Raw genomic sequence first — 20160 nt, forward strand, 5'->3', positions numbered from 1 at the left:
CCTCTCTAAAAACCTTTTTTTATGGTTTTTACCAAAGCAACCCCCGTTTTATTCTTCAGTGGTACAATCCATGCATATTTTGAAAGGATATCGATAATCGTTAACAGATATCTATGTCCCGCATTGTATCGAGCTAATCATGCTAATGGAGAAACATCTACCAAATCCATTTGCCATTGTTCATCAATACCCGTTACAAATACGCGACTCTTTGGAAATTTGTGTCTTATTGGTTTGTGCAGTGTATACGTATCCACCCCCATCAACCATTTTTTATTTGTTTTCTAGAAAGATTATGCACACCATCTGATTTAACAAATTTATATAATCTATCTACCCCTCCAAAACTTGCTTCATGACCCGGGTCAAAATACATCTGTCGCAAATATTCATCCATGACGTATGCTCACTCAATGTTTTTTTTTAAAGAAATGAGCTTTCATTATTCTCTCTCTCTGTTTTATTCTCTTTATAATCATTGTCCTTCTGGGTCGCTAGTTTTTTTCTTTAAATATATATTTGTTATTTCTTTCTATCTCTCGTTCCCTATCTCAATATCGCCACTACCCCTCTCCCCACACTGTTACTCTTTTGTTATTTTACTCTATATCTCATTCGCATTTGCATTGTCCAAATAAACCCAATTATCATCATCATCATTATCATCATCATCAACAACATCATCATCAACAACATCATCATCATCATCAACAACAACAATCGCTACAACTACATTTTTAACAAGCAACATAATACGTTGGCAAATATTTTTTTCGTTTTAACAATAAACTTAATTGGTTCGTTTTTATTAAAAAAACAACATCTTTCGTTTGTCTTTTCATTCAACATATTTCGCTACATCTTCAGATACATTGCTTGGTTATATACTGAATAACACTTTAAAAAAACTTAACTTAATATTCAACTGACATAAATAAAAGTCAACATAAATATCTATATCATTGTATTATGCTCTGTAAAAAAAATATATATTAAACTACTCAACCTTTTTTCCTGATTATTTCTTGAATGTTTGTCACAAGAAAAAAATTACCCTTGAATTGTATCAATGTAAAGTTTTAAGAAAATTACAACACATAAACAACAAACAGTATGTAAATTAAATAATCAATGAATAAAATTCAACGTAGCTATACATTCATTTTTATACTATTGGCTCTTGTGAGGGTTTATTTTTCTTCTTTGTGCTTGTAAATTTCCTAACTCTACTTTTGTCTTTTTAATCTACTGGTCATCGTTATTTCAAAAACCAGGATATATAACAACAAACTAAGTGAACTAAATTAACAACAATGAAAATCAACATAATGTATACAATCCTCAACCACCCGAAAACTTTTATGAATTTTGCCTAATGTATTTTTGCATTGTTGATGTTTGACCTTGTTTATTTCTTTCTTTATTTTCTTTATTTCTTTATTTTCTTTCTTTATATATTATTTTCTTTTATTTCTTTCATCTAAAGGTACAAGAATGTTCGAATAGGTTAACCCCTATCATTGTATTGTATCAACATAACATATCCAAAACTCAAAGTTAATATAAGTTAATATATATATATATATATATAACAACAAACTTAGACTATAAAAAATGGGTTTCAACCCCTCTACCTAATTAATTTAGATACATAAATGCAGTTTACTATTCAGTCACGTTAAAATCCATCCAATTTAATATAAATATATCTCACTAAGATACTTTCTACATATCCCACCATCCCCTCTCTTAATAAAATCAAATTGATAAATAGCATATTTTTGATTTCATTTAAAATGTCTTCTTTCATATAATGGAAAAATACAAATTCCACCATCTATGTAGTGAGTAATTCTTTGTCGCAATCATACAACAAATCCCAATTAAAAATTTCTTATAACACTTCAAAAAAATCCTTCTCGTTGGTTGACAAAACAGCGTCCAAAAAAAATCTTTCAACCTTTTCCCCCAGTCTAACCATAAACATTCGTAGTGGTATTTTTGCGCCAGACAGTCATTTTGACACCCCTCGCAACTTTCTTGAGTAAGGGTATGTATTCTCCTGGTTAATGCAACACGCATTAAAATTAGAATATTAACTGTTAAATGGACGAACCCATTCGCCGAAGGTGTTTCCCTAGCCTCCTGCATCGGTGCTTCGTCGTCGTCGTCGTCGTCTCCACTGTACTTCTCTTCTACCAGTATGACGCTGTCTGATCTCTCCTGCTCCTCTTCGTCACCGTCTGCAAACAGCCTTGCCCTGATCCCGTCCAACGAAGCTCGTCTCCTAGGAACAGGGGTGCTCGTTCTTTCAGGGGCAAATCCTACAGGTAGAAATGGACTGGCGTCGTCGTATAGACCCGGCGACACGTTGATCAACTGGGGCGTTTCGAGAACTGATGGTGTTGGAGATGGTGGGATCTCGCCTTCCTCCTGTACTTCCATATTAAAGACTTGCTACAGAGGCACAGTGACAAAATGACAAAGAACCAACTTTTTAGCGCTAGCTTTCCACAGCCATATAAAAAAAAAATTTAACATTAAAATTTCTTTTGATACTTCAAAAAATCCTTCTCGTTGGTTGACAAAACAGCGTCCATAAAAAATCTTTCAACCTTTTCCCCCAGTCTAACCATAAACATTCGTAGTGGTATTTTTGCGCCAGACAGTCATTTTGACACCCCTCGCAACTTTCTTGAGTAAGGGTATGTATTCTCCTGGTTAATGCAACACGCATTAAAATTAGAATATTAACTGTTAAATGGACGAACCCATTCGCCGAAGGTGTTTCCCTAGCCTCCTGCATCGGTGCTTCGTCGTCGTCGTCGTCGTCTCCACTGTACTTCTCTTCTACCAGTATGACGCTGTTTGATCTCTCCTGCTCCTCTTCGTCACCGTCTGCAAACAGCCTTGCCCTGATCCCGTCCAACGAAGCTCGTCTCCTAGGAACAGGGGTGCTCGTTCTTTCAGGGGCAAATCCTACAGGGAGAAATGGACTGGCGTCGTCGTATAGACCCGGCGACACGTTGATCAACTGGGGCGTTTCGAGAACTGATGGTGTTGGAGATGGTGGGATCTCGCCTTCCTCCTGCTCTTCCATATTAAAAACTTGCTACAGAGGCACAGTGACAAAATGACAAAGAACCAACTTTTTAGCGCTAGCTTTCCACAGCCATTCAAAAAAAAATTTAAACATTAATTTTTACTATTTTGTGGAGCATTACAATTTTTAAAGACACATATTAATTCCTTGTTTTAACAAAAGAGAAAGAGCGAAAAAACGTATAAAATATAATTCAAATTGTTGGATGGATTTTTGCACGGTTGTAAAACTAACTACTTCTTTTCTGGATTTTCACATTCACGGAGGGCCTTAGTCACCCTCCCCGCAGCTTTTAATAAAGCTCTCCAATCTTCCGACGTTAAATTTATACCCCTTTTTCCGCAAACATTTTCCCTCCCTCCCCCCTTTTCTGGTAATATTCCCTAATATTGACGTATGGTTTACCACGAAACGTCTCTACCACCACAAACCGGTCTTTTCCCAACTCATACGCCCCTTTTGTACCATCCTCAAATACATATGGCTTAATAAATGGCTGTTTCCCACTATGGCTATCAGTTGGTTGCTTTGTGCTATTGCACTTGCTACCAGAAGGTCCCTATAATGACAAAATAAATGAATTAATTAATTAAACATCACTCTTTGTCAATCTATTTCAATCAACCATCATTTCTGTTTTACTTCTGATTTTCACATTTATTCCATTAAAACTTCAAACAAATCCACAATAACTCCCATTATACATGTACATAAATCTTCACGAGGCTGTCTTCTATTGCTAACTGTTAATTGAACAATATAATAATAAATAAACTCACCTGCATAACACCATTAACCAAATTGTTGGCTATCTCCTGGACATTGTCCTCAGCATAAACATCGCGGATTTCGTTGATGGGTGCCATTCTTTATCGAAATGTATTCTTTGACGGAAGACTTGACTGGATCGTTTTGAGACGTTTGCTCTGGCTCTGGTCACAATAAATGTGTGATTCTTCTTCCAAAATATGGTCAGTACTTGGTGCTCTGCACTCCTTCCTCATTGTCTTTATGTTAGATTGGGATCTCAAACTCTTTTGTTTTATGTTATACATTGTTTTATCATGTCAGCAAGTTTGAACTTGGAAACTACTTCCTCATTGTCATGAAATAATGAGAATAATAACAGTGATCCCAAACTCATTTACTTTATGTTATACTTTGTTTTATCATGTCAGCAAGTTTGAACTTACAAACTTTTTCCTCCTATGCTCTGTTCTATCATTCGTCCACCTACTGCACATGCCAACTCTATGTATTTCCTCCTGGCATGTTCATGATGGCCATCTAACAGCAACACTGTATACATGGACTAACCCAACCCCCCCCCCTTGCCCAGGGGGGTGTGGCTTCCTTGTGATCTGAGTCCTTCATATATTTCCTCCTATAATACACTGTATGGATTAACCCACACCCCTCCCCCTATATACCTATATATATGGTTTTATGAATGGATGTTTCCCACTATGGCTTACAGTTGGTTGCTCTGAGGTATTGCACTCGCTAACAGAAGGTCCCTATATAATGATAAAATAAATAAATAAATGAATTAATTAATTACACAACATCAGTCTTTGTCATGATCTTTTTTCAATCAGCCATCATTTCTGTTTTGCTCTGCATGATTTTCACATTTATTCAATTATAATTTGTTTTAAATCCTACACAAAATAAGGAACTCCCATTGTACATTTACACAAATCTTCACGACTCTGTCTTCTATTACTACTGTCAGTTGAGCAATATATTAATGAGAATAAACTCACCTGAATAAAACCGTTGATCAAATTGTCAGCAGACTGGTGAACATTGTCCTCAGCATGGGAATCACGGTTTTCGATGATGGGTGCCATTCTGATCTTGACTTGGTATGGACAGAAGACTGGTCTGAATCGGTATTACTCCGTTCCTCCTCCTCCCCCTCTTCCTCTAGATGATGATGTCTGTTATGTTCTCATTCATCCCCTCCTCTTCGTTGTCTGTATTTCGAGCACCGTCCATCGTTTACACGTTCCTATATGAACATGAACCTACTACACATGCTATGAACAAGAGCACTTGCATGTTCGGGGTCCATCCTGCAGATAGAAATGGACTGCATTCGTTGCTCCCGGCGACACTGTCATCATAGGTGTGGTTTCTAAGGATGCAGGTGACGAGGATGGTGGGGTTCCTGGTATCTCCAATTCTTCTTCGGTCCTCTTCCGCATGAAAAACATGGTACAGAGACACAGTTTCTCTCTCCTCTTTTGCTGGTAATATTCCTGAATATTGGCATAGGGTTTCCCCTCGAAGTGTTTTCACCACCGCAAAACGATCATAGATAGGTCAAGACACCTTTGATGTTGGTGTATCCAACAAATCCTCCGAAGGTTTGGGTGAATTCTCTGCTCCCATTCTGCAGGCATCCTATATGAATTCAGAGAACCAATATGTAATACTCATGCAATATCAGCCACCGTTTAATTGATGTATAATATATTTGAATTTTATATATAAAAAGAGGCATAAAAGGTCGTGTAAAATTCAGTTTCGAATTCATAACTTTAAAGAAAACCATCAATTCTAATTTTCTCGACGCTTCTTTACTTTTTGGCTTGCTTTTGGGGTTGATTGTGCTTTGCACTTTTTAACTTCATGGGGAGGTTTTGCCACATGTCCTGAAGCTTTCAATAAAACCATCCGGTCTTCCGATGTCATATTAATTACCCTCCTTTTTTCTTGTTAAACTTATCCATATTCATGATATTAACAAAATCCACCACAGAAAAAAAACCTCCCCAATTCGAATGGCACTTTTTTTACGATCCTTTGTTCAATGTTACGATGAAAATCGTTAACATGGAGACGAAATCCAAATTATCCTTAGATAGCTATTAAGTTCCAAGAAGACATTGCATTCACTTTACTCTAAAACAAGAAAATCCTTTAACATCACATTCACATTAAATAAAAGATATTCAAAACTACGGCGAAAGTGTCTTACCTGAAATTACTTATTGCTGCCCACATGTCATGCTCGTCATTTCCCTTCTTCTATCTTTGGTCTGATCCAAGAGATCTAATATTTTTTTAAAGAGAGAATACATGTCAGTACTGAAATTGCTGCCGGTTGACTGTTTGTGATTCTGTACATTTCATCTCGTGAAAATGGGCTAGAAGATTTCTTGCCGGAGCTGGGGTGTGGGCACCTTTTTGATACCACATAATGGTGTTACTGCCTTTCCTGGATAGAGCACCATCTAGTAAACTTCATTCAACATTTCAAATCATTCAAACAATTAAAAAAATTTGTGATACACTTTCTTCCTAGATTCTCTTCAATCGTCATTCGTCACAGTTATGAATAATATTCCGTTCGCCACACATTAGTCTGCGAGTTTCCCCTAGAAATTCACGTATGGCTTTCTGTAACTTGTCTCTCTTGTCATAATTGTATGAGACCCTCCCCCCCTTCACACCTAACTAGATTTTCAATTTTTTAAATATTTTTCCACCAAAGTATGATTAATCGATCATGAATTGCTTGTTCATTTGATTCTAATTAGAATGAAAAGTGGTTCGGTCGCAAACATTTTTCTTTGAGAAAAGGAAATTAAAAACTCATAAAGAATCATATTTTGATACTCACAGCTCCATGCACGCAACGAGAAATATATTAACAATTTGGACTAAAACAGTGATAATCAATTCAAAATTTACCTGGAAAGCAGTTTTTGCTCAGTTATGATAGACAGACGAGCTGTGGATTGATCGTCACTTTAGAGGTGATATGGGAAGGAGCAATATACCACTGCACTGTACTGCTGCATCACGAATTGCTGACTCCCTGAGATTGGACGAAGAAATGCCCATGGTCTGCCCCAACACAGGTGTGTACCTCCACTCCTATTCCACTTACCAGCATGTCCCCCTTCTCAATTGTTACCTCAAAACATGTTGTTGCCATGAAACACTTTGTTTACATGTTACACGTTGACCTGGGCCAACGCCTTTATTTTGATTAAAGCGTATAATCCTTTTACCCTTACAATATTTTGTTTTCACAATTTTTTTTGTTTTTAGTGTTTTTTTAATTATATCTATTGTATCTCGACCAATCCCTGTATAAGTTCTTTACCAAATGTCCTCATAACGCGTTTCCATGCACCTTTGTTACCATAGTAGCAGCTGTTTTGTGTCCCTTGGTTAGTAGCAGGCTGCGATCAAGATTATTCTTTATCATATCTATGTTCTGAAATTGCTTCATGTACTTTCTGTATTTCCACTAAAAATAAACCCTCATTTTTATACGGAGTATATAGCATTCCCCCAATGATAATTGGATAGGTAAATATTGATAACAATCTATATTAATATGAAATTTTGGTTGGAATAATACCAGCAAATATGAATGAATCTTATATCATTATGTCGTCGTATGTATACAGTGAACATTGTATTTGTCCGTTTTGTAAAATGAATACATGACAACTGTTGGTCATCATGGCGTTCCATGCGTTTGTATCATTATATGGAAATTGTAATTTTCTAATCACATAGGGCCTATTGGATGCAGTGTTATTTTGAAAATCGATTTGATTTCACTCTGTACTCTTCTTTTGAATGGTAGTTAAAAGATTATTAACATATAGTACAAACAATAATTCTTGAATCATGTTGAATGCCGGTTTAACACTCGTGCCAAGCTAGTATCAAGGAAGAAATGTTAATATTCTGGGACATACTTGCCGGAATATATATCTCGTTAAGTTCCATTATAGATTTTGAATTATCAATCGTTCACGTGATTCATTTCTGAGATTGTTCATAGTAATCGGGATCTTGTAAGTTGTATTTGGTATATTGTCAATGTAATATATAGAATTTTCGTGAATCATTCCTTCGGTATATTCAATTGGTTTTGGTGATTCATATCCCGATAAACAATTTCATGAATGACTTTGACCAATGACAAAAGCGTGACCAGGATCCAATTAAGTACATGTATAGCAAAATGGCGATCTTGTACTCCATTTCAAAAGCGATTAAATTCCAGTGCCCTTCAATTCAATAGACCATTGAATTCGATTTCATCAAAGAGTTATGTGATCTTAGCCGGTCATCACTCGCATAGTCGGCCGTTCAACACTGTCTAATTACTCAGTCAACTTGTTGTCCAATCAGCGAGCCTCGAGCTATTGTTCGGCGAGAAAGGACCGGTAGATAGTGACAGGTCGCGAACCAATAACGGCTCGTCTATATGACTAGTTTGATCACATGATGATTTTGATGAACCAAAAAATAATCCCTCAGAGAAGGTAGGGCACATGGATCATATTTATATCCCTCAAATCTGAATTTGCTCCCCATTAATATTATGTGGTTTAATTGCAATTTGCAATGTTGAGTGTATTCATTTAAGATTTTGACTCTAAATTTGTCAATGTGGATGTTAAGAAGTCCCTTTCGTGGAGAATTAATTTAACTTGATCGAACACGCGATCCGATTTAATGGACGTGAGTCAGAAATTTATTTTAATTAATTAGTCACAATTCTCGTATTGGAAAAACTTATGATCTGGTTAGCAAATCAGAATATTATCCTTTATATAACTTCATTTGATTAGTAACTTCAAACCACACATCCCCATTAAGGCTTTATCCGGCATGTGAAGAAACTATATATCTGAACTACATCAAGTGGAATGCTTTTTTGCTTGATTCTTATTAACAGACCTGTTAATCAATGTCTTTATTATATATTTGTGTGTAATTTTTGCACTTGATCTGCTGGGAAATAATATTATAATTTCAGAAAATATATTACAGTATCACTGGTTTTACTTGGGAGGCATGGACAAAAAAAGCACCACGACCAAAAAAAAAAAAGGTAAAGGAAAAAAAATGAGAGTAAAAATTATCAAATGTATCATTTTATTTTACAAATATCAGAAAATGTGTTGTTTTTATCAAAAGGATCAACATTTTTGGTCGCTCGCTCGCTTTGCCCTAGGTCTATACGCCATGTCTGACCTCCCCATTTTTTGCTCATTACAAATAAGATGTGTAATGTACGTTTTCTTTTTTGTCGAGTAAATGCCATTTATCGTAGATAAAAATTAAGTTCCATTGTACCTGATCTGAAAGAGTTCCACCGGTTACAAGTACGTAAAGTACTTTATTCAAAATTAAATTCTGTACAATTATTAATTCACCGGTGTTTCAACTGGGGAGGGGTACGAGGGCTTGGAACCCCACGACATAGGAAAAGGATAAGGAGGAAAATCATGAAAATGAAAAGATAGGGGTGAAATATGATATTATTTTCCGAATACATATATGGGAGAAAACATTTATTTTTGTACCACACTTATGACATCTTTAAATTTCATTATGATATCTTATCTTAATCGCCATTTTTCAGGCAAATAATCTCAATTTGAATTCCATCCCATATTGAATTGTATTGAATTGTATTTCAAAGCAATGTATGTATGTATCAGTACTGCTCATGTAGGATTGAATTCTTGAAGTGGTGTTCAGCTATGTTTGCAGGTAATGCCGTGGACCGTACATCATGTACATGCTATGGTAGCTATTATACCATTCTATTGTCTAAAGTGTATTGTTGTCAACTCACGTTCAATGAGAGAGCCGAGGACCATGGAGGGATAAATGGTGGTGACTGGCGAACGACCTGTCATGGATAAGCATCGGACAATGGCCGAAGATCCTCCCATTGGCCAGACTTTGTGATGGTTGAACTTGACAGCTAGAAGCCCGGGATTAGCGGCGTAGGATCAAGATCAGACGGATCTCTGATCTTACCGGCTCATTAAGTCATCATGATTATTGATATCCAGTGATAGATGGAAGGCTTCGTGGACAAGTTTGGACAGAATAAAGAGCTTTCAAATTCTCGACATAACATCACTTCTGCTTTGAGCATTCACCAGTGCACAACTACGACAACTAACTCTAAACACTATCATTACATCAGCTTTCAGGTTCCCAACTATACACCTAGCCAACTCTATCTATTTTAATTGGACAGGATTAAAGTGGAATAATATATTAGCATCATGACTTCTCTGACTTCAAAGTACTTACAGGTATGTACATATTGATATTAATGGTCGTTTCTCTATAATAACAAATGTTACTTCTTCCTTTTGGTTTTTCAAATTGGCTCAACTACACTGTAAAAATGATTGGGTAAAATTTTAAACAGCACTAGGGTAATTATGTGTCCAACCAATTTGGGTCAGTATTTTACACAAGGCGGGAAGCATATATATTGTCCAGTAAGGTTAATAAATAAGCAGCAATTACTTTAGAATGGGCAAAATTTTCATCCCACTGGATGAATAAAAATGCCCAAAAGAAATTCCCAATGTTGGTTGGACACATAAATACCCTTATGGATCATTTTTACCCAATATTTTTAGAGTGTAAAGAAACTGTACAATTGAATATAGATATTAAAGCGCAGTGTGTTTGAAAGAGATTATATTTGATACTGATTCATGGCCTGTAGTCGTATGCATATTTTGGTTTCATTAAACTAATTGTGACTTCTTTTTCTATTTCTTTCATTTGTCAGCTTCCAGATGCTAACTCGTGTGATATTGGCAAACCAAGTCCACTTGCCATGTTAGCTGCAACCTGTCGAAAGATCGGCACATCACCAGGCGTGTCTTCTCGTCGAGTGCCGAGGATACCTTCACCACAACCCCAGCTCACTCCGTTGTCGACGACCTCGCCTGTTTCTACATCATCATCCTGTTCGTACCTTCCACCTACTCCACCACCGTCACCACACATGACATCGTCATATCCAGCGTTGTCGGTATCACCTGAGCCTACCGAGTTGTCAGCTCTCCGATCAGTTAGCCCGATCATCCCTGGTCATCAGCCATGCTACTATCCTCTTTATCAACCTGTTATGCGGTACTCTCCTTACTCTACTACACCTCTATCAAGACCAAGAGTACAACCATCATCCATGAGCTACCATCTAGCTACCACTCCATACTCATCGTGTACTCCTGTGGTTGTACCAGTACCAACATTCAACCACACGCTTCATTCATCATCGTCACCACCCATGTTCGGGGTCTACCCTCATCATGACCAACCCATCCATGCTACGACGTCGTCAATGAAGGTCCGCCCTACGAGGAATCAAAGATCACGCCGAGTGGTAATCAAGGATGAGGAAGAGGAGATCATCGATGTCGTATCGCTCTGAAGAATATAGACTTTGTTTTGATATGGTATACGTAAATAATATATTTGAGATTTGAAGTCGCTTGTAGCGACCTCATGTCTTTAGTTGTGAAATAAATCTATTCGAAAATGCATATCTTGTCTTAAAAGGTCTTTAACTTTGGCGTCAAGCTATTTAGCAGGGGCATATACTGGAACTTGACTTCGAAAGAGTTAAGATGGGTTGCATTTGCTTGTATGTGCGAAGTTGATGGAGTAAAATAGTGCAAGGAGGTGGAGGAGGAGGAGGGAGAGGGAAAGCAATCGAGGGCAAGTGTGTGTGTATGTGAGGGAGGGCCAATCGAGGGACAGAGTGCGTAAAGTTGAGAATTAAATGGGTGATGGTTCACTTCAAACAGTGATACCGACTTCAGACAGACAAATGTTGTATCATCAGAAATAGGCCGTAATGTGTTAACTTTGATCGATCCTGGGTCGGTTTAGTTATTGAGAGAGAGAGAGAGAGAGAGAGGGGGGGGGGGGGGCAGTGCAGAAGGGGATGAGAAGAAGAAGACGAAACGCTAATAAATATTTACAGGCGTGAAATAAGTTTAAGTGATATATATTTGAACAAAATCCTTCAAATAAATATAATAATGCGAGTCACTTATTCCAGTGTTTAGAGTTCAGATACATGTAGAACACGATTTTTCGTTTTATATTATCATTTAATTTATTGTTAAAATAGCAGGAACATTATTTTCTTTCATTCAGGGTTAACTTTTGCGTCGCTCTTTTTTTTTTCCTTTCCAATCATTTGCATCTCTTTCCCCCTTCCTTTACTTCCCCCTTGATATTTTCCTTCTCTTTTTCTCTATTTCCACTCCCTTTCTTTCCCCTCTCCCTTTACACTATCTTTTTTTTTTTTGGGGGGGGGGGGGCGAGGCCCCTTCAGCCCCTAAAGGTCCCCACCTGAATTAAATCATAACAATACCAATATTTCAATAAAAATACACACTCTAAAAATCGAAGAGATACGAGGAGCTAATTTAGCTCTTAAAGAGCGTGTATAGTGACTGCACTTCGGAGTGCTGATTTTTCTCGTTCAAATTTGAACTAGACAAATCAGCACTCCGAAGTGCAGTCACTATACACGCTCTTTAATAGCTAAATCAGCTCTTCATTTTTTTAGAGTGAATATCTAAACGATTTCATTTTTTTAGCCGATTCTTACAAGAAGTTAAACTAATCTGAAAGATCAACTTGATGCATTGGTTGCTTTCAAAACCCAGAAGGAACCCCCTCTCTTGATTTTTTTCTCGATCTGACTTTTCCTCCAGTTTTCTTAAATTAATTTTGTAAACTAATATAATCGTGTTTCTGCGATTAGTATGAAGTGCATCTCACAATATAATATCTAGTCAACCAAAAGTTGATATCTTTCAAGATTTTTAAATTACGGTAAAGCCCCCTCCCCCGTCAATCCCATCAGGCATCAAACATACAGCGGCAATATCTACATATTTTGTACTCTGTACGAACTTCGAATTTAATCTATCAAAGCCACCTCCCCCGATAATTTTCGAGTTTGCCCCTTAAAATGGTCACCCCCGTTTAATGCAACTGAACAATACACTCTCTTCCAAACGTCTCCCTGTCTATTGTCCGGTCATCAAGCTGGTCAAACCTTCCTATAGAATGGATTACCTATCAGGTCATTGGTCAGTGTCCTGTCACTGTAGACCAGTCTGGACAATGGTCAAGGGTCTTTGATTGGTCAATCATTTGATTGATAAACTTGGTTTTAAGTTAACGGGAAATCGGAAAAGATCAGAAAACTCTTTGATTCATTGACGTCTTGAAATTCATTTAGTATTCTTTTCGTATACCTTTAGTACCCTTTCAAGCCTTTAATATCATAATTAAGGGCAAATTAGCTATCGTTACTTGATTTGGAAGTAGAATTGACAGTTTGTACATATTGTGATGAGGCATATAGAAAAGTAGTTTTTATTCCCCGCACCTCTTCCATTTATTTATAATATGCGATTGTTTTCGTCATTCTAAAAGATTGACAGTTTATATTTTCGTGGATTTGTAAAGAAAATTCATATTCTTTGAAAAGATTTGATTACCAATGAAGTCTACTTTATTGTAAAGTTAAAAACATATCCGTAGCTTTGAGAGTTATTAGAATGGCACTTAAACACAAATTGTGACATCATATATCTTGTGGTAAGAAAATATAATTTAAAAAAATGAAAATGCTTTTTTAGCACCTTAAACATATTAGCTGACATTTTTTTTCACCCCCGCTCGAAAAAGATACTTTAGTCATCATGAACCATTAAATAAAAATTATGGATTTCATATTACAATATGTGGTAGCTGCTCGATACGTATATGACGTCACATTTACAAATTCAAACTCTAATAACTCTTTTGATATTTTATGGATTTTTCCTCAAACCTTTCCCAGTATATTTTTTTCATTTAGAGTGAACTTCCGCTTTCCAATTTGTGTCTTTTTTATAAGGATATGACTTCTCGTTCCTTTCCCATCATTTGCATCTCTTGCTCTCTCTTCCCCCTTCCTTTACTTCACCCTTCTTTCTTTTCTTCCCTTTCCCTTTCATTCTCTTTCCCTCCCTTTTCTTTCCACTCTCCCTTTACATTCTCCCTTTTATGGGGGGGGGGGCAGGCCCCTTCAGCCCCCAAGCATACCCAAAACACTCACGATGAGGAGGCACATAATAAAAAGGATTCGTTTTATTTGATATAAATACAATTTTGAATATTTTCAAACACAATTTTCATGCATGGAATGGGCTGAAAATTTTGGGATGTAATTTTTGTATGTAGCCTTCAGATGTCTAAGGTGGTCAAAACGGGGATGGGATATCAAAGGAAAAATAGAAGCATTATCGAGAGAGAACTTTCTTAAAGTATCAGTCATTGAAAAAAATAGAAAGGCCAATACATCTTCGTGATATAATAACATGATATGATACTGAACTATTAATGACCTTGTACAAAAGTTTAACATAGGCTTTAAATATCTAATTACAGATTTTCCTTCGTTATTATTTTTTTCTTCAGCTGCAGAATTACCCCCATCTCTGCTTTATTGTTCAGGGGCTTCCAAGAAGCAACACATTTAATCAATCGAATTCAAACTGTTTGAAGGGACACATTATCACGGTACAGGTAACAGGTAATTTAAAAGTATCGTAATAAGACCTTACTGAATATGTTATGTGTTCGTTCATATTCTTTGATATCTTAATCAAATTAATCAGTATTCTGTGACTACTTAATGGAAGTGTACCAATTTATGTGTCGAAAGTAACCATATCATTCTGAACCTATATGGCAATTAAAGACTAAAGAAAATCCAATCGAGATGGGTTGAGTACCCTAAAGTTTGACTCTCATTTCCTGTCCTTTCTGTTGAAAGTATAGACCTATTCATTGATAAGTGTCACCCAGCTGGACGAGTATCCTTCTATCTTTTGTGTTCTTGCCTCCATGTCACTATTCAAACCCGAGAGATGACCCGTCCGTTGTGACTGGCGAACGACCTGTCATTGATAAGCATCGGACAATGGCCAAAGATCCTCCCATTGGTCAGACTTTGTGATGGTTGAACTTGACAGATAGAAGCCCGGGATTAGCGGCGTAGGATCAAGATCAGACGGATCTTTGATGTTACCGGCTCATTAAGTCATCCAGTGGGAGATGAAAGGATTCATGAACGAGTTTGGTCAGTTAGGATAAATAGCTATCAAATTCTCGACATAACATCATTTATGCTTTGAGCTTTCGCCAGTGCACAACTACTACAACTAACCCTGAACACTATCATTATTGGTCATCATTACTTCAGGTTATAAGAGTATATCATTACAACTTTACACCTTGGTATCTGTCTTGGACTTGATTTAAGTGGAATATTATATTGGCAGCATGGCTTCTCTGACTTCAAAGTACTTACAGGTATGTACACATTGACATTAATTGTCGTTTCTCTCTTACAATATCAAATCTTGCTTCTTTGGTTTCTCAATCAAGCTCAACTAAATGAAACTGTACAATTGTATAATAAATATTAAAAGTGTAGTGTGTTTGATAATGAGTCATGACATGTAGTGTATGGATATTTCGGTTTCATTAAACTAATTTTGATTTCTCCCTCTTTTCTTTTATTTCTCAGCTACCTGAAGCTAGCTCGTGTGATATTGGCAAACCAAGTCCACTGGCCATGTTAGCTGCTACCTGTCGAAAGATTGGCACATCAACAGGCGTGTCTTCTCGTCGAGTGCCGAGGATACCTTCACCACAACCACAGCTCACTCCCTTGTCGACGACCTCGCCTGTTTCTACATCATCATCCTGTTCGTACCTTCCACCTACTCCACCACCGTCACCACACATGACATCGTCCTCTACAGCGTTGTCGGTATCACCTGAGCCTACCGAGTTGTCAGCTCTCCGATCAGTTAGCCCGATCATCCCTGGTCATCAGCCATGCTACTATCCTCTATATCAACCTGTTATGCGGTACTCTCCTTACTCTACTAAACCTCTATCAAGACCAAGAGCACAACCATCATCCACGAGCTACCATCTAGCTACCACTCCATACTCATCGTGTACTCCTGTGGTTGTACCAGTACCAACATTCAACCACACGTTTCATACATCTTCGTCACCACCCATGTTCGGGGTCTACCCTCATCATGATCAACCCGTCCATGCTACGATGTCGTCAATGAAGGTTCGTTCTACGCGGAATCGACGATCACGCCGAGTGGTAATCAAGGATGAGGAAGAAGAGATCATCGACGTCGTATCGCTTTGAAGTGAAGAGTGTGGACTTAAATATGATTTTGTAATTATTATATATTTGAGATTTGAAGTCGCTTGTGGCGTTCCTGTTGCATCAATTGTGAAATAAATCAGTTTGAAAGTGCACATCATTTGTCTTAAAAGTACTTTGATTTTGTTTTCAACCTATTTAGAAGAAGAGAGCAATTGTGGTTGTATAAATAATTAAGATGGGTGGTTTGCTATTGCTTGTTTGTGTTTATAGTTGTTGGAGTGAAATTGTGATATTGGGCGAGTGGAGAGGAGGTGGGGGGGGGGGGGGGGTAGAGATAGTGTGCTCGTGTGTGTGAGGAGAAGGCCAATGAGAAGACATGTATAGGGTTTCGTTATTTTGTATGACAGTAGCATAATGCTAACATGAGGTAGAGAGAGAGAGAGAGCGCGTATGATATGAGAGGATGAGAAGGAGAAGAAGAAATATTTAGAGATGAAACATAAAGCAATATACGAGAGGTGAGGGGTGTAAAATATGAAGGGAATTCGTTTGATTCACGTTACAGAATCAAGGTATATTCGAAAAGATATTTTCATTCAAATGAAACTAAGAATGGTAATCACTTATTCCAATGTTAACCATATCTAGCCAGGTTGAGGGGGGGGGGGCCTCTCGCCCTCTCGACATTTTTCGCAATAAATCTGAAACACGAAATGATCGCGAAACGACGTTTCATGACTTTTCCCTTCAAACTTCGAGAACTGAAGGCGTTTGGAAAAAAAATAGCCCCCATCCTCGGTCTATGCGAATTTACAATAGCCTGTGCTGTATAGGGTTAAGACAAGTTGCACGTAATTTCTTCTTGATTTTTTTATCCACATTTTCCCCGGTTGGAAAATCGAAGACATAAGTTGGAAGTTCACCCTGACAATATTTTTAATTGTAAAATTAGCAGGAAATTGATAAAGAATATTGTTAAGGTTGAAAATTCTTCAATATTAAAAAAAGTTATTAGAATGACACATAAACAAAAATGGTGACGTCACATGCGAGCAGCTTCCCTACATATCTTGTAGCAAAGAAAATAAATGAAATTTTATTTGTTGAAAAGATGAAAAATGTTTTTTAATGCACGTTAAACATATAAGCTGACATTTTTCCACCCCGATCCTAGGGACTTAAAAAAAAATCATTATGAACCATTGAATTAAAATTTATGCATTTCATATTATATAAGATATAGGGTAGCTCCTCGCATATGATGTCATATTGAAAAATTCTTAATCTTTGATGGATTTTTCGTCAAACCTTCGTCAATAATTTTACAATTTTTTAATCAGGGTGAACTTAAAGATTTGTGTCTTTTTATCTTTTTAGAATGATATATCCTATTTTAATTTCATTTCCCTTCATTTGCATCTCTTCACCCCTTCGTTTACTTCCCCTCCACTTTCTTTTTTCTTCTCATTTTCTCTCTTTCCCCTCTCCCAGTACATACTCTTTTTTTTAGAGGGGGGTGGGGAAGATTTGGAAATTAGGGTAAAGCCCCCCCCCCCCCTCGTCAATTCAATGCAGGCATCAAAATACAGCCCCAATATCTACATATTTTTCCCCTCTGTACAAACTTCGACATTTTATCTATTGAAGCCCCCTCCCCCGAAAATCTGTGAGGTTGCCCCTTAAAATAATCGCCCCGTGTATCCTGATGTATCTGAATAATGCTCACTTTTCCCAATATCATTAGATCTATTGTCCAGTCATCAAGCTGGTCCACCCTTCCTATAGAATTGATTCCCTATCAGGTCATTGGTCAGTGTCCTGTCACTGTAGACCAGTCTGGACAATGGTCAAGGGTCTTTTGATTGGTCAATCATTGATTAATAAACATGGTTTTAAGCTAACGGGAAATCGGAAAAGATCAGACAAGTCTTTGATTCATTGACGTCTTGAAAGTCATTTAGTATACCTTTAGTATCCTTTTCAAATCTTAAAAACCTTAATAAAGAGCAATTTAGCTATCGTTATTCGAATTGGAAGTAGAACTGACAGTTAGTACATGTTATGATGAGGTATATAAAAAAGTAATTTTTATTCCCCGTACCTCTTCCATTTTGTAATAATATGCGACTGCTTTCGTCATTCCAAAAGATTGACAGTGAAGTATGAAGTATGATTTATTGCTAAGTTAAAAAGTATATATGTAGATTTGAGAGAATACAGGATGACAGTAAACAAGGAACATCGAAGTGAAAAATTGTGGCTTTCTTTAAAATTCGATAAGTCTATTTGTTAAATTCAATGCCTCCCCTTGCATTACCTGCTCATAATGAATTTCTCATTTACTGTGGGGGGGGGGCTTTCTTGGGATTAATTTGATTGTTTGCATATTATGGTTTTGAAAACTCAATCCTTAATCTTTAAAAAGACCCAGAGCTATCATGTAACAACAACTTTAATAATACAACAAGTTGATAGGAGTTAATATAAATTGTTTCTGATCGTTGGATGATACTCGACTATTAACTACCCTGTAACAAAATTTTACGAAGGCTTTAAATGTCTCATTACAGATTATCCTTCGATATAATTTTTCAGCTAGAGACATACCCCATCTCTGATTCATCGTTCAAGGGCTTCCCAGAATTACTTTAAAAACAATCAGTAGGCCTTCCAAAATTGATTGATGAGATACATTTCCACGGTAAGTAATAAAACTTATATTAAAATAAATAGTTTCTTATAAAATAGAGGTTTGCCATTTGAATGTAGGAATCCCTTATTAGGACAATAATCCATTATCATTTTTAATAGATATTCAATAAGACCCACTTTGAAAGATATAAGAATAATATTTTAGAGGAAAGATACCCCATGATGTGGTGTTTTTATAGGCAATTTAAAAGCATCGTAATTAAACATACTTTAAGATGTTGCCACTTGGTGTTTGATATTTAAAAACGTTATTAGATTAATTTATTTTAAATTTGTGACACCATATGCGAGCAACTTCCCCATATATCTTGTAGTAAAAAATAATTAAATGTCATTTTCTAACTAACGAAAATGCTTTTTATTGTACCTTAAAAACATAAGCTGCCATTTTTTCCCCAGCTTCTGGAATATTATTTTGGGGCATCATGCTCATGCACCATTAAAATTGAAATATATGCGTTTTATATTCCATAACATATGGGGTAGCTGCCCATACATGTATATGAGATCACAGTGAAAATTCGAATTCTAATAAATTTTTTAATCTTTGATAGATTTACTTAAACTTTAAAGCAATATTCTTTGCATGTTTCAAAGGTATTTTTACAAAAGAAAACACATTTTTCAGGGTGAAATTCCCCGATTTATGCCCCGCTCTCTCTTTTTATAACGAATTGACTTTTTATTTCCTCTCATCTCCTTTCCCTTCGGTTGCTTCTGTTTCTCCCTTCCCCTTCCTTTTCTTTCCACTGGTTGGCCAATCGAAGATATAAGTTGGCAGTTTACCCTGACAATTTTTTTATTGTACAAATGGCAGGAAAATGATCAAGAATATTAAAGGTTTGAGGAAAATTCATCAAAATAACGAAAAAAACCCACCAAAGTTAATAGAATGGCACTTAAACACAAATTGTGACGTCATATATCTTTTGGTAAGAAAATGAATGAAATATCATTTTCTAAAAAAATAAATGAAAATGCTTTGTTGGCACTTTAAACATAATAGATGACATTTTTTTTCACCCCCGTTCCAAAAAATATTTTAGTCATCATGAACCATTAAATGAAAATTATGGATTTCATATTACAATATGGAGTAGCTGCTCGATACGTATATGACGTCACATTTACAAATTCAAACTCTAATGTAATCTTTTATGGATTTTTCCTCAAACCTTCCCCAATATTTCTATTTTTTTTATTCAGGGTGAACTTCCGCTTTAAGATTTGTGTCTTATTTTAGAAGGATATGACTTCTATTTCCTTTTCCATCATTTGCATCCTTTTCCTTCTTCCTTTACTTCATCATTTCATTTTTTCCTTCCCTTTCTCT

The 20160-nt window shown here is 36.5% G+C and overlaps 3 protein-coding genes across 6 annotated transcripts; 2 read left to right on the plus strand and 1 right to left on the minus strand.

Moving 5' to 3' along the window:
* Positions 1–876: 876 nt before the first annotated feature.
* On the minus strand, positions 877–8956 carry LOC129254775 (uncharacterized). Of its 4 annotated transcripts, XM_064110129.1 has the most exons (6): positions 6806–8956; positions 6090–6164; positions 4870–5512; positions 4579–4620; positions 2772–3112; positions 877–2457 (listed from the first exon to the last, which is right to left on the minus strand). In XM_064110129.1, the coding sequence occupies exons 3-6, from the start codon at positions 4954–4956 to the stop codon at positions 2376–2378; spliced, it is 552 nt and encodes a 183-aa protein (XP_063966199.1). In that variant the 5' UTR covers positions 4957–5512; positions 6090–6164; positions 6806–8956; the 3' UTR covers positions 877–2375. The 4 variants fall into 4 exon arrangements, with proteins under 4 accessions (XP_063966199.1, XP_063966181.1, XP_063966186.1 ...); XM_064110111.1 differs by having other exon boundaries at positions 2368–3112; XM_064110116.1 differs by lacking the exon at positions 4579–4620 and having other exon boundaries at positions 2368–3112.
* LOC129254774 (uncharacterized) lies at positions 8956–11448 on the plus strand. Its single transcript, XM_054893295.2, has 2 exons — positions 8956–10197; positions 10689–11448. The coding sequence occupies exons 1-2, from the start codon at positions 10168–10170 to the stop codon at positions 11334–11336; spliced, it is 678 nt and encodes a 225-aa protein (XP_054749270.2). The 5' UTR covers positions 8956–10167; the 3' UTR covers positions 11337–11448.
* Positions 11449–14848: 3400 nt separating this feature from the next.
* On the plus strand, positions 14849–16267 carry LOC129254773 (uncharacterized). The gene is made up of 2 exons (XM_054893294.2): positions 14849–15289; positions 15507–16267. Exons 1-2 carry the CDS (start codon positions 15260–15262, stop codon positions 16152–16154), a joined length of 678 nt encoding a protein of 225 aa, XP_054749269.2. The 5' UTR covers positions 14849–15259; the 3' UTR covers positions 16155–16267.
* Positions 16268–20160: the final 3893 nt, after the last annotated feature.

Source organism: Lytechinus pictus, chromosome 2, assembly GCF_037042905.1.
Source record: "Lytechinus pictus isolate F3 Inbred chromosome 2, Lp3.0, whole genome shotgun sequence".
In the NCBI taxonomy this organism is placed as follows: Eukaryota; Metazoa; Echinodermata; class Echinoidea; order Temnopleuroida; family Toxopneustidae; genus Lytechinus; species Lytechinus pictus.